Genomic DNA, 15874 nt, shown 5'->3' on the forward strand with positions numbered 1-15874 from the left:
GAAGTCATTCCTATTTTTATTTTTGTTTTAAAAATAAATGATTTGAATTATCACGAAAAGAGCAAAGGCAATTTTTACAAAAAAAGAATGAGCACCATACTAAGTGATTCTACGTGGTAGTTTCTGATATTTGAATGAGATAAGAGCCAGGAAAATAAATATAGCTGTCCTTATCTTTGAGAAAATTTCTTATGTGATTTGTTTATAGTCTGTGAGAGAATATGCCATATTTCCTTAGCAGGAATTCTTTTGTTGTAACAATTGAAGGTTTCTTTAGGATAATGCCCGCAATTTAAAATGGAATAATTTCTGTGCCCATTTTTTACATCCATAACTTTTAATTTTTAATTTCTTTTTTGACTGGTTAAATGTAACTTGAGTAATGTATCTATAATTTGTTTGATTACTACACATCTCAAAGTGATTCATAAATACAAGTTTTAACAATAACGAAGATAGAACCTCAGAAATGATTTGATAAAATTAGCTGTAATTTATCTTTTGTTTATATTTTATATACCTGTATGTTTTAGCCAAGCTAATCTTTATGGGAAGCGCAGAAGTCAGAAAGAGGAAGATGAGCAAGAAGATCTTACCAAGGACATGGAAGACCCAACACCTGTACCCAATATAGAGGAGGTGGTACTCCCCAAAAATGGTTTGTATTCTTCTGATGGACCTAATTTCATCATGGGATATTTCATTTTTCTCTCTGGGTCCATAATTCTCAACTTTCATGAATTAATTCCTACTTTCAGTGTTAACTTTTTTCAAATTTTTCCCAGTCATTTATTATAACTTTCCTATTTGTTTTATGATCCAAGATTTACCTAAATTTAGAAATATTTTTAAACTTTTTTTAATCACAGCAGAATTAATATTCACATTAAAAGCTGGAAAACATTTTTGTACAGTTAAACCTACTTAATCTCTAGGCATTGCTTTATATGAATATGAAATTAAAAACTTTATTGAATTTTGTAAGTTCAATATTGTGAACCTAAGTTATTAGTGATGTAAGTTCTACTCTAACTTTTAAATTCAATGTAATGAAGCTTAAAATATGCTATAAATATTCCTGAATTTTTTTCAAATTGACCCATCACATTTGTGTCCTCCCTGAACCTATGATTAAATTTGTAAAAATAAGGTTCAGCACATTCCAAGGGGAAAAGATATGAATGGCATTTTATTTATTTATTTGTACATCATCATTAGTCACCTTTATGGTGGAGGAAGCTCATAAATTGGAAACCACATATGAAATGATGAATTTTATAGCTCTCATATTACCCATCCAGCTTTACAATGTAAAATTTCATTAGGGACTACAAACAAGGTTTGAAATCTTTGCAAGAAACTAGATAATTAAAGTTGCTAATAGTTTTTGGTTCTATTTTTTAACTACCTCGATATGAACTTTTAGGAGAAATTAAAATTTCATCGGGTTATAATTATTTTTTTCAAATGTAGTATAAGATTAAAGGTGCAAGTCCTCCTATTAAATTATGTAAGATATCTTTTAATGCTTTTTATTTCATTCTATGTGCAATAAAAATAATGAAAAAAGAAAAAGTATAGTCTAGCATTTAGATTAAGAGAGAGAGAAGTATCTCTCCTACTCTAAAGAACAGAAAATTGCCTTCTTAAAAACCTAGGAAAACAAAACACCATTAAACATCTAGAGATTTTTAAGAAATTTCTAAATTTTAGGAATGTGTTTGGATCTGTTTAATATAAAAGTGGCATAAGTTGCAAATCCACAGGAAACCTGAAGTCCAACATAATAGGGGAAGAGGTGGATTTAGAAGGCTTTGAACAAAGAGCAATCGATAAATGAATCAAGATGGGGCTCATATATCTCAGGTATCATATTTCATTTGTAGACATTTGTGTCTCGGGCTGGGGATGTAGCTCAGTGATTGAATGCTTGCTCAGCATTGGGGAGGTCCTTGAATTCAATACTTGGTGCATAAAAAAGTATCCCAGAAAAACAAAAGAAAACTAAATGAGCTAGGAGAACCTAGGCTCCTCAGCTTTTGAGTACTAGGCTCCCTGTGGGTTCTGAGCATATGCAAAGGCGATAGAAAAAGCAATTCTTGTACCTCAAAATGGAGGACAGGAATAGAAAAACAATAAAATAGGAAAAATGAGTACTGGAGGGCAAAAATGTAAAATGAGGAAATCTAAATATGGAAGATAGATCTAAAATTTGTAAATCTAGTAGCAGTTTTAGAAATAGAGAACAAAGAATATAGGAGCAAATAATTTTTAAAATATATTTTAGTTGTATATGGACACCATACCTTTACTTTGTTTTTATGTGGTGCTGAACATGCGAGGCAAGCACTCCACCACTGAGCTACAGCCTCAGCCCTCAAATAATTTTTTAATAAAAGAAGAAACTTTATTAGAATTGAAGTAGAACCTGCATGTTGAGTTCGAAAGGACCCCATGAGCATAATTGAGGAAAAGACTTGCATTTAGTTTCTTTGAGGTCCAGTTTTAGGACTTTGGAGGCATATGAAGCTCACAATTCTTTCTGAAACAAAATAAAAACTACCCTCAAATCATAGAGGAATCTTTATTGTAAAAGATATGGATTTGTTTTATTGAATATTATGTATCTTAAGAAAAACATCTTGTAAGTTCCTTAGGGGAGGAAAATTTAAACCTGGAATTTACTATTTTAACCAAAAATACCATCTATAGATGGAGACAGAAAAAAAAAAGATCGTATGTGTGAAATCATGTTAGGGGTTAGCCCATCCACGGTCCCTAATTTGAAAGGATTACACTAAAATGCAAAGTGAAAATTCAGTTCAAGAAAGAAGATATGTGATACCAAAAAGAGCAATGAGAGAAAAATGCAAATAGTGAAACTTGTGATTCATATAAATAATTATGACTTCAATTTTTAAAACTTAATATATACAACCTTCATCTCAACATCAGTAATGGTAGCCTGGAAGAAGTTGCAAGAGTGGTACCCACCCACCTTTAAAATGTTGACTAACTTTTGCCAGTTTGATGTTATAACCCTTAAGTAGGAAAATATTTTTAAATTCATTAACTTTCTAGTATAATATCTAAACAAATAAAATGTACAACTTTCAGGTCCCAAGTTGAGGGAAAAAAAGAAATTTTGGTGTAGTAAATGAAAGGCAGTCATACAGGGGAGAAGAGGAAATACAGACAAGGTGAACAAAATAAAAATTTTGTTGTTTACTATAGTGGTGAATATTTACAGTTCTCTAGTAATAATAGATTTTGAAATATGCTTTTTTGGAGGGGAGTTATTTTGTGACATTATGTAGTATATCCCTAATGTTCCTTCCATAATACTTTATTGAATAATGCCATATATCTCCTCTCAGGCCAAAGCAAAAATTTCTGTGTACTTTATACGTAATCATGAGATTACTGGGCACAATGAATGTATTTATATAAATGAATTTACCACATTCGTTAGATAAATATGGCAATATTCACACAAAATTTCCATGAGTACAATAAAATAACTAGAATTTCTGCATCTGTTTACATTTCCTGTTTTGTATTTCTACACATCTTCATTTGCACTTGGTAAAAAAAAAAAAATCTGACATTTCATATCTCCCTGATTTCTAACAAATCGGACATTGAAAATATTTTCAAGAATGAAAAATAGGGCTGGGGATATAGCTCAGTTGGTAGAGTGCTTGCCTCGCAAGCACAAGGCCCTGGGTTCAATCCCCAGCACCACAAAAAAAAAAAAAAAAAAAAAAAAAAGAATGAAAAATAATGCCAGGGACCTGGGATTGTAGCTCAGTGGTAGAGTCCTTACCTTGCACATGTGAAGCACTGGGTTCTATCCTCAGCCCCACATAAAAATTAAACAAATAAAAATAAAGTTATTGTGTCCAACTACAACTAAAGTATTAAAAAAGAAAAATAATGCCAGGCTTTCCCCTTGTTTTGCTGTTATTTTCTGCATATGTAGTTACTTTTCATACAAGTATTATTTATATTATAACGTGATGAGTTGTTTTAATGAAATAATGTATAAAATTTCTTTTTTAAAGTTTGACTTTGGAATTCTTGTCATGAATGTTTATTAATATATTTTTAAAAGTTGTACTATTTTATTATGAGTATAGTTGAGTATGTCTACATTACTTACCATTTTCCCCTGTGAATTGCTTGTTTTTATTTATGCCTTGTTGATCCATGATTTTTTGCATTTTCTGCCTTATTTTCAAGTCTCATTAAATTTAGAATTTATAGCTTTATATTTGCTATCCATCTTTTGTCTTTTGGAAAGAAATTTTTAACTTTGATACAATGTAATGGATTAGTTTTCATCCCTAATTTGTGCTCCTTGCATCTCTTATAACATCCAAAAGATATTTTCACCTTTTTCCTAGTTACTTCCATTTATCCTTTCCACCCTGGATCTTAACTCTATTTGGCTTTTATTTCTGTAGATGTGTGGTTTTTTTGTTTTTGTTGTTTGGTACTGGGAATTGAACCTATGGGCAGTTTATCATTGAGATACATCCCAGGTCCTTTTTATTTTTTGAGATAGGGTTTTACGAAGTTGTTAGGGCCTTGATACATTGCTGAGACTGGCTTTGAACTTGGAATCCTCCTGCCTCAGTCTCATGGAGCCACTGAGATTATAGGCATGTGCCACTGTGCCCAACTTCTTTATGTTTTTGGTTGAATAATTTCTCACATATTGAGCACTTTGTCAGATGCATGTAGTATGACTATCTTCTTGCAGTTTACATCTTTATTTTTTTTGGTATGTATTTGTAGTGTGTTTTAAAATCTACTTCTCAACATTCAGGCATTTGATCTTTCTACGTCCATTTATAAACTGTTCAAACCCCCACTCGGTGGCTTGCCTTTTCATTTCCTAACACTTTCTCTATAAGGCATCTTAATTTTGTTGAAGTGGAATCATTAACACTTCCTGTGTTCTAAGATATTTTTACCTAGAGTTGAAAATACGTTTTCCTGTAGGTTTATACTTGTTTTAAACTTTCAGTATTTTTTGAGATAGAGGTCAAAGTTTGTTACTTTCCTGCATGGGTGTTTATTCTTTGCACACCATTTGCTGTAAAGATTCTCCTTTATTAGTTGAATAATCTTTATGCTTTTTTTTTTTTTTTTTTTTAAATCTTTGAGTGGATCTATTTTTAGATTCTGTATTAATCAGATTTCTGTGGCTGTGACAAAATGCCCAAGAAAGACCACTTAAAGGAGGAAAGATTTTTTGGCTTATGGTTTCAGTCCACAGTTCTTTGAAACTATTGCTCTAGGCTTTTGTTGAGGCAGAACATTGTGGTAGGGAGTTAATGTTGGAACAGAGATGCTCATCTCTTGGTGCCAAGCAAGCAGAGAGAGAGAGAGAGAGAGAGAAAGATAAAGGAATCAGAGGTGGTGGGTGTTAAGTTATACCTCTTTAAGGTCATGTTCCTGTTCCTTCCTCTAAGTAGATTTTCTCTAATTCCTAATGGAGCTAATAGCTAGGGACCACTCCTTCAACACGTGAAACTTTGGGGAACATTTCAGATCCACACTGTGATATTTGTATTCTGCCAGTCTATTTTTACTTGACCCAGTACTGCAGTGCTTTATTGCTGTAGCTCTTCACACAAGTGTTGAAATTGGGTAATCCTCCAGTTTTGTGAATCTTATTCTTCAGGATTGTTTTTTCTATTTTTATATTCTTGGCTGATCCACATAAATTTTAGAACCAGCCTTTCAGTTCTATAAAGTCTACTGGGGTTTTGATTCAAATGATACTCGTTTAAAAATGGGGATTTCAGGGAGAATTGACTTAACATTGAATGTGGTACCTCATGAGCATGTCATATGTTTACCTTTACATAATTTACATAATGTTTCTCTTCAATATTTTATATATTTCATTTTAGAGATCTTTCATATCTTTTGTAGAACTTACAAACTCACTATTGATGCTGAAATATTTATATATAATATATATTTGTGTGTGCGTGTACATTACTAGGAATTGAACCCAGACCCTCACACATGGTAGGCAAGCTACTCTACGACAGAATTTCATCCCCAACCCATCACTATGTTTTTTAATATAATTGTTTATGGGAGTTTTAAATTTTATTTTTCACTTTTTTTTTTTTTGCAAGTATGTAGAAATAGAACTAAAATTAAATTTTCCCCTAATAGTATTACCCATTATTTGCCTCATATTCTGTGATGTAGCTAAAATATTCTTTTTGTAGATTGCTTGGATTTTTCTTACATGTGTAGTTATGTGGATAAAGATGATTTAACTACTACTTTTCATTTTATCTGCCTTCTATTTCTTTTCTTTTTGTTTTTCCTCTATTACACCAACCTGCAGTTATAGTATAACACTTCCAGTGCACTTTTAAGTAACGGTGATAAAAGCATTTTTGCTTTTACCTGTTTTGGGGAAAATACCTTTCATTTTTTACCATGAAGGATGATGTTACCAGTTGATACCAAATCAAGAAAGTTCCTTTTATTCCTGGATTACTTTTAAGATTTTTATTATGAATGGTTGTTGGATTTTTACAAATTTTTTAAATATTTTCAAGGATTATATCAGTTTCTGTTTATGAAGGACTTTGGTCTTTAACTTTTCTTGTAATATCCTCGTCAAGTTTTGCCATCAGGATTGTGCGAACTTATAAGTTTGGAATTGTTTCTTGGTTTTGTTTTCTGAAAAACCTCTTACAAGATTGGGAACATATCTTTCTTAAATAATGTAATTTATTAGTGTAGCTACCTCATCTTGAAGATTTCTTTGGTTTTAGTTACATTCAGTTATTCATTCATTCATTCATTCATTTGTGATTTAAAAAACAGCATTTTATTTAAAGACCAAAAGGCTCATCCTATTTCTGAGAGCCTTTGAATGATATTGGACTGGGGAGTGCTATGGAAATATTCACTTGGGAGCTGAAGTGTAACTAGCTTCCAAAGCCAGGGGTGTGTGCCTGGGGAGCAACTCTCAGGCTGATGGTTGGAGAAAGCATACAGAATGGGAGTCTCCTTTGACCCTGACCTCTTGCAGTTCTGTGGTGTTCTTTTCACTGTAGTCCTAGCCACCTTTATGCCAACACATTACCCTCATTGAGAAGCAGTATTCTCGAGCTGCTTCACTACAAGCCATTGGAACAACGGGAAATGCAGGCTTCCTCTTACCCACTGTTAAAAATCCTCAAGATTAAATTTTTAAAACAGATACGGGAATCCTCCCATTTTATTTTCCTTGTTATATAGTGTTTGTTGAGTATCTCTTCCCTTTTGTAAACTGGGCTTTGAATGTTTTTAATGATCTAGTGTGTTTTGTAACATCCCTTATAATATTTTAGTGTTTATTCCCTTTTGTTCCTTCTTGTATTCCTCATAGTTGTGATTGTTTTCTCTGTTTTTTAGTTCTTGATCAGTTTTGCTTAGGAGGTTTTCTAGTTTATTAGCTTTTCTCGATTCTTTTTCCTGGTATTGTCTATACTTTTTGCTCTTATTTTTATTTCATTTCTATCCATAACTTTATTATGTACTTCATTTTAGTAACAGTTTAATTCACTTAATTTATTAAAGACTAAAACCTTGAATATTGATTTTAAGTCTTTTCTGTATAATAGAATGTAATGGTGCACACTTCTGTGCTTACATTTTAAAGCATTTCATGAATTTATGTACGCATATTTGTTTGATATTTTTCACTTGTGATTTCTTCTGTGACACATGGCTTATTTTGAAATTCCAAAATTTGTGGAAATTTCTAGATATATTACTTTTTGTTTAAAATTTGTTGTGAATAGGTAAGATATTCATTATGACATCTTAAAAATTTGTTCACACTTGCTTTATTAACTAATATGTAGTTATCTTGATGAACCTTTTAATTTTGTTGAAAATAACATGTATTCTTGTTGGGTACTGTGGTGCTTGCCTGTAATCCCAACTATTCAGGAGGCTGAGGTAGGAGGATCACAAGTTTGAGGACAGCCTGGGCAACTTAGCATGATCCTGTCCCAAAATAAAAAGGGCTGAGGGTGTAGCTCATTGGTACAGTGCCCCTGAGTTCAATCCCCAATAGAAAAGGAGGGGGGGGGGATAGAAGGCAGATAAAATTGAAAGAAGTACTTAAATCATCATTATCCAGATAACATAACTATACATGGAAAAAAATCAAAGCAATCTAAAGAAATATATTTTAGCTACATCACAGAATACAAGGTAAATAATGGTTAATACTATTGGGGGAAAAGGAAAGGAAGGAGGGGACATGTTTTGTTGAGCATAATAGTTTATGAATATTATGTGAAATTGGTTGATAGTATCATTAAATCTTGTACATTTCTTATCCTTTTGGGGGAGAACTTTAGACCCTCTTAAACATGATTGTGGATTTGACTTTTTTCTTTTTACTTCTGTTTTTTTCTGTGTATATTTTGAAGTTTTGCTAACGTAAGGGTACATAACATTTAGAATTATCTTGATAATTGACTTTGGTGTCTTTCTCTCTATGCTTTAATACTGCTTGTCTTGAGGACTTTTTTTTGGTAACACTACAGCCCATCTAAGCGCATTTTTTCCCCTTATGCTTCATGTTTTAATATTATGTCTTTTCTATTCTTTCTCTTTGAATATCATGTTTTAAAATATTACTTTTAAATGGTATGTTTTGGCTAATTCAGACATTTTCTCTTTTTAAAGACTACAGTCTGCTTCATTAAATGTAACATAATTATTAATATAATTTAGTTTAAGGCTCCCATCTTATTTTTTAGTACCTTTTATTTTTCTTCTTCTTTTAATTCACATCCCCAGTCCTTTTTATTTTACATTTAATTTAACATTCTGTTTCAGTTCCTCTGATTTTTTCATTGAAAATTTTATTATAGAGTTTCTTCATTGATTCAGTATTGTTTTAATTGAGATAATTCATGGAATAAAAAAGTTCATAATCTTAAAATGTATAAACTGCAGTGGTGTTTAGTATAGTCACTGTGTTCTATAACTATTACCGTGCTGTCTTGATTCTACTACTTTTCCATTCCCTCAAACCAACCCCATACCTATTATCAGTATAATTCATCCAAATTATCCCCTCCCCTTAACTGCCAACCAGGATTCCACTTTTTTAGCTCTGAATTTTTAAAATTTGCTTTTGCTATTTTTTTCTTAGTGGTTGATCTAGGGATTATAATATGTGTCTGTTTTGGCCATTTGGACCCCTTACAATAAAGTGTCTTAAACTATGTGGTTTATAAACAATAAATATTTAATAGTACTGAAGACTGGAAGCCTGACATCAAGTGCCATAATGGTGGGGTTCTGGTGAGGGACTTTTAGGCCTATTATATCCTCACATTGCTCTCTGGTCTGCTCAGCACTAATTGCATTCATAAAGGCTGTACATCATGACCTAATTATCTTTCAAAGGCCCCATTTCCAAATATCATTAGATTAGGATTTGGGGTTTCAACAAATTATTTTTTGGGGGACACAAATATTTCAGTCCATTGCTGTATCTTTAGCCTATCAAATACATTTAAAATCATTGTTATTTAGTTGATGTAAAAATATAAGAAATTTTTCACAATGTAATTACTTTCTTGCCCTCCCCTGCCCCCCCCCTTTTTATGATGTTTGATTCGTTCCATTATTTTTTTCCTTCCTCCCCACCCCTCCCACCTCTCTTTTCCCTCTACACAGTTCCTCCCTCCTGCATTCTTGGCCCCCTCCCACCCCCCATTATGTGTCATCATCCGCTTATCAGTGAGATCATTCATCTTTTGGATTTTTGAGATTGGCTTATCTTACTTAACATGATATTCTCCAATTTCGTCCATTTGCCTGCAAATGCCATAATTTTATTATTCTTTATAGCTGAGTAATATTCCATTGTATATATATATATATACCACAGTTTCTTTATCCATTCATCAATTGAAGGGCATCTAGGTTGGTTCCACAGTCTGGCTATTGTGAATTGAGCAGCTATGAACATTGATGTGGCTGTATCTCTGTAGTATGCTGATTTTAAGTCCTTTGGGTATAGGCCGAGGAGTAGGATAGCTGGGTCAAATGGTAGGTCCATTCCAAGTTTTCTGAGGAATCTCCACACTGCTTTCCAGAGTGGCTGCACTAATTTGCAGCCCCACCAGCAATGTATGAGTGTACCTTTTCCCCCACATCCTCTCCAACACCTGTTGTTGCTTGTATTCTTGATAATCACCTTCTAATTGGGGTGAGATGGAATCTTAGTGTAGTTTTGATTTGCATTTCTCTTATTACTAAAGATGGTGAACATTTTTTCATATGTTTGTTGATTGCTTGTAGATCTTCTTCTGTGAAGTGTCTGTTCATTTCCTTAGCCCATTTGTTGATTGGGTTATTTGTATTCTTGGTGTAGAGTTTTTTGAGTTCTTTATATATTCTGGAAATTAGTGCTCTATCTGAAGTATGAGTGGCAAAGATATTCTCCCACTCTGTAGGCTCTCTCTTCACATTGCTGATAGTTTCCTTTGCTGAGAGAAAGCTATTTAGTTTGAATCTATCCCAGTTGTTGATTCTTGCTTTTATTTCTTGTGCTATGGGAGTCCTGTTAAGGAAGTCTGATCCTAAGCCAACAAGATGAAGATTTGGACCTACTTTTTCTTCTATAAGATGCAGGGTCTCTGGTCTGATTTCAAGGTCCTTGATCCATTGTGAGTTGAGTTTTGTGCAGGGTGAGAGATAGGGGTTTAGTTTCATTCTGTTGCATATGGATTTGTATTTTTGCCAGCACCATTTGTTGAAGAGGCTATCTTTTCTCCATTGCATATTTTTGGCCTCTGTCTAGTATGAGAAAATTGTATTTATTTGGGTTTGTGTCCATGTCCTCTATTCTGTACCATTGATCTACCTGTCTATTTTGGTGCCAATACCATGCTGTTTTGTTACTGTTTCTTTGTAGTATAGTTGAAGTTCTGGTATTGCGATACCCCGTTTCATTCTTCCTGCTAAGGATTGCTTTAGCTATTCTGGCTTTCTCATTCTTCCAGATGAATTTTATGATTGCTTGCTCTATTTCTGTAAGGTACATCATTGGGATTTTAATTGGAATTGCATTGAATCTGTATAGCATTTCTGGTAGTATGGCCATTTTGACAATATTAATTCTTCCTATCCAAGAACATGGGAGATCTTTCCATCTTCTAAGGTCTTCCTTAATTTCTTTCTTCAATGTTTTGTATTTTTCATTGTAGAGATCTTTTACCTCTTTGGTTAGATTGATTCCCAAGTTTTTTTTTTTTTTTTTTGAGGCTATTGCAAATGTAGTTGTTTTCCTCATTTCCCTTTCAGCTGTTTCGTCGCTTGCATATAAAAATGCTTTAGATTTATGCGTGTTGATTTTATAGCCTGCTATTTTGCTGAATTCATTGATGAGGTCTAGAAGTTTTCTGGAGGAGGTTTTTGGATCCTCTAAATATAGAATCATGTCATCCGCAAATAGTGACAGCTTAAGTTCCTCTTTTCCTATTCGTATCCCTTTAATTTCTTTAGTCTGCCTAATTGCTCTGGCTAGAGTTTCGAGGACAATGTTGAATAGAAGTGGTGAAAGAGGTCATCCCTGTCTTGTTCCCGTTTTTAAAGGGAATGGTTTCAGTTTTTCTCCATTAAGAATGATGTTGGCCATGGGCTTAGCATAAATAGCCTTTACAATGTTCAGGTATGTTCCTACTATCCCTATTTTTTCCTAGTGTTTTGAGCATGAAGGGGTGTTGTATATTGTCAAATGCTTTTTCTGCGTCAATTGAAATAACTATATGATTCTTATCCTTAAGTCTATTGACATGATGGATTACGTTTATTGATTTACGGATGTTGAACCATCCTTGCATTCCAGGGATGTACCCCACTTGATCGTGGTGCACAATTTTCTTAATATGTTTTTGGATACGGTTTGCGAATATTTTGTTAAGGATCTTTGCATCTATATTCATCAAGGATATTGGTCTAAAATTTTCTTTCCTTGATGTGTCTTTTCCTGGTTTGGGAATGAGGGTGATATTAGCTTCATAGAATGAGTTCAGTAGGGTACCCTCCTTTTCTATTTCCTGGAATACTTTGAGAAGTATTGGAATGAGTTCCTCTTTGAAGGTCTTGTAGAACTCGGCTAAGAATCTGTCTGGTCCTGGGCTTTTCTTGGATGGTAGGTTTTTAATGGCTTCTTCTATTTCATTGCTTGATATTGATCTGTTTAAATTGTGTATGTCCTCCTGGTTCAGTTTGGGAGGAGCATATGTCTAGAAATTTGTCATTGTCTTCGGTAGTTTCTATTTTGTTGGAATACAGATTTTCAAAGTAGCTCCTCATTATGTTCTGTATCTCAGTGGTGTCTGTCGTGATATTTCCTTTTGCATCATGTATTTTAGTAATTTGAGTCTTCTCTCTCCTTCTCTTTGTTAGTGTGGCTAAGGGCTTGTCTATTTTGTTTACTTTCTGAAAGAACCAACTTTTTGTTTTTCCTCCCGTTTTATATGACATTTGTATATATTTTAGTCCATGTTACAATCTTACCATCTTTATTTCCTTTTTTCCTACACATAATCAGCTGGTATTTTAAAGAATTTAAATACAGTCTTATAAAGAACAAATTTTTAAAATTTTGTTAAAAAAGAATTTAAATGCAGGAAAATGTAGCCATTTCTTTATAACATGTTATATATGTTTCTAAAAATTATTGTATTATGCAAAATTGGGCATTTAGAACAACACAAGCCAGGCACAGTGGTGTATGTCCTTATCAGGGTTAAGAGGCTGAGACAGCAGGTTTATGCCAGCCTTGGCAATTTAGCGAGACCTTATCTCAAAATAAAAATAAGAAGGACTTGGGTTGTGGCTCATTGGTTAAGCACTTCTGGATTCAATCCCTGGCACCAAAAAAAAAAAAAAAAAGGAAACTACAATTTTAATGTATTTTTAAATTTATATGGAAGGATAAAGCACAAAGATAACCCCAAACTATTTTAGATAAAAGAATCATGAAAGTGGTGGCACCCTAACAGATAACTATATAAACTATAAATCTATAATAATTAATATAATTTGATTTTGGCTCAGGAATGGCTGAAACAGTATAGTAGAATGACTAGTAGAAAAATGACCCATATTTGTTTATAATAGTCATTTATGGTGAATTTAGAATTGCACATTACTGAGAATAGATCAAACAGTTCCATAAATACTTAATAAATTTAGTATTCCTTTCTGTGTCATACATAAGAATTTAAATTTTGGGTATATTAAACTGCTAAATATAAAAAGCAAAACTAAATACAAGTAAACTTCCAAATACTGATACACTTTAAACAGGTCTTAGCCTGGGAAAAAGATATTGTTTACCCATTTAACAAATAAATGAATAGAATCCCAAATATATGTAAAAATTCTAAACCCTTTCATGTTTGTATACATGAAAGGTGTCAGTTCTCACTGAGCGTGGTGGCACACACCTGTGATCTCTGTGACTCAGGAGACTGAGGCAGGAAGATTGTAAATTTGCGGCTATTCTGGGCAAATTAACAAATGTCTCAGGATATAAAAAGGGACTGGACAACTCAATTCACAATAGCTAAACTATGGAATCAACCTAGGTGCCCTTCCATAGATGAATGCATAAAGAAACTGGTATATGTACACAGCGGAGTATTACTCAGCCTTAAAGAAGAATGACATGGCATTGGCCTGTAAATGGATGGAACTGGAGAATATTATGCTAAGTGAAATAAGCCGATCCCAAAGAACCAAACACTGAATGTTTTCTGTGCTATGTGGATGCTAATTCACAATAAGGGGAGGGGGGAAGAATAGAGATATTTTGGACTAGACAGAGGGAAATGAAGGGAGGGGAGGGAGTATGGGGGTAAGAATGATAGGAGAATGAATCAGACAGTATTACCTGATTTCATATACGATTACATGACCTGTGTAATCCTACACCATGTACAAGCCAATGAATGAGAAGTTATACTCCCATTTATGTATGCTGTGTCAAAAAGCATTGTACTGTCATGTATAACCAATTAGAACAAATAAATACATTTTAAGAAAGGGAACTGGGCGGGTGACTGAGTAGTAGAGCGCTCTCAGGTCCATTCTCCAGTACTAAGGGCTGAAAAGGGTATCATTTTTTCCTTCAGTTTATGTGAGTGAATGAGTGGCACAGAAATGGGAATCCAAATAAATGTGTAAAAATCTTCAAAAAAAAAAAAAACCTGGAAGGGACTGAAAAGTTTTTTTTATGTTTTGCCATGTAAATATTTTTTATTTCTATAAGGAAAAAATATTGCTGCTTGAATAATTATAGTCTGTTATTAAAAAGTTTTAAGGTTTTGCAGCTGGATGTGTGGTTTTTACTTGAGGTGAGTCGTGAATTACATTGGCGTTCTAAAGAGATGTGTGTATGTTTGAATTGTGTACTTTCCTGTTTTATTCTTAAAAGCAAGCAGAACTTTTTCTCTTACACGTGATTCTGATTTTTTTTTTCTTCTTCTTCTAGTAAACCCAAAGAAAGATAGTGAAAATACACCCGTTAAAGGAGGAACTGTAGCAGATCTAGGTAAAACATACCATATATAGCTGTTTCCTCTCTTGACTGTATCAGCTGCTTTAATACTCCTTTATATACCTATAAGTGTTGCTTTCACTTGCTGTGTTTCTTATCTTCAGATATTATCTATGTATTTCCTCAGTACAATCAGGATTTGGTTTGCCACCATGTTATCAATGTTAATTTCTTATCCATTGTTTCTTAATGATCTCTCAGGGCATAGTGTTTTCCTATAAACAAGCAAAGTGGAAGTGTTTTACTCAAATCTGAATATCTGAGTTGTAAAGAAATTATTCTAATTAAGGTACTTTTTTCTATCTCCCTGAATTTTACAACATAGTGTAAAACTAAGTTTCACAACATAGTACAAATTGATTTTGCAGCTTCAGAACAAAAATGTTTTGCCTTCTAAGACTTTATAAGCCAAATTAAAGTTCTTAAGCAGTATGAATTGAGAAAGATATCATTTTTTTATAGTACAGTCATCCATGGGTATCCATACTGTATTGTTCCATGATCCCCATGAATATCAAAATCTGCAGGTGCCCAACTTCCTGATTCAAAATGGCATAGTATTTGCATGTAACCTGTACTTATCTTGCCATGTACTTTAAATCATGCTTAAATAATTAATACACTGTAAATGCTATATATAGATAGTTGTTATACTATATGCTTAGGGAATAATGACAGAAAAAAAAGTCTGTATATGTTTATTATAGACTTTTTTTTTTTCTGACTGTATTCCATCTCTGGTGGGTTGAGTCCACATATGTGGAACTCTCAGGTACAGAAGGCCAACTGCATTTTCAGGTTGTAGAGTAATATTTCACAGGTAAGGTGTAATTATTGGTTAATTTTTTTTTTTTTTTTTTTTTAAGAAGGGTAGAAAAGTCACTTGTTCCAGTTTCTTTTTAAATAGGGGTAGTTTTAAGCATCTTTGTTCCTAAAAATTACAGACAGTATATTAATCTTGATTGTTTTTCTTCAGTTGTAAAACTCAAAAAGGAGAAGCTAATATATTCAGTTTACACTGAATTTTTTTTTTTTTTTTTTTCTTTTTGTGGTGCTGGGGATTGAACCCAGGGCCTTGTGCATGGGAGGCAAGCACTCTACCCATTGAGCAATCCTACACTAAATTTTTGAACTTGTAGTATTTTAGGACTGAAAATTTTTTACAAGATCTCTTTGGGTTGAAAGTGATACTTTCATTTCAGTATCTCGTAGTTGGGAGTAGTCTGCTTTTTAATAAATTGTAGTGATTCC

At 33.1% G+C, this 15874-nt stretch overlaps 1 protein-coding gene across 5 annotated transcripts in view; it reads left to right on the plus strand.

Moving 5' to 3' along the window:
• Positions 1 to 15874, plus strand: part of SMARCC1 (SWI/SNF related BAF chromatin remodeling complex subunit C1) — a 169979-nt gene that overhangs the window by 67322 nt on the left and 86783 nt on the right. For 3 of the 5 annotated variants that reach the window (XM_079116710.1, XM_079116711.1, XM_079116709.1), the window contains exons 11-12: positions 534 to 658; positions 14558 to 14617. In XM_079116710.1, the coding sequence (XP_078972836.1) occupies positions 534 to 658; positions 14558 to 14617 (185 nt within the window). The remainder of the gene's footprint in view (positions 1 to 533; positions 659 to 14557; positions 14618 to 15874) is intronic. The other 2 variants (XM_079116712.1, XM_079116713.1) reach the window with 2 other exon arrangements.

Source organism: Sciurus vulgaris (assembly GCF_902686455.1).
Source record: "Sciurus vulgaris genome assembly, chromosome: 16".
In the NCBI taxonomy this organism is placed as follows: Eukaryota; Metazoa; Chordata; class Mammalia; order Rodentia; family Sciuridae; genus Sciurus; species Sciurus vulgaris.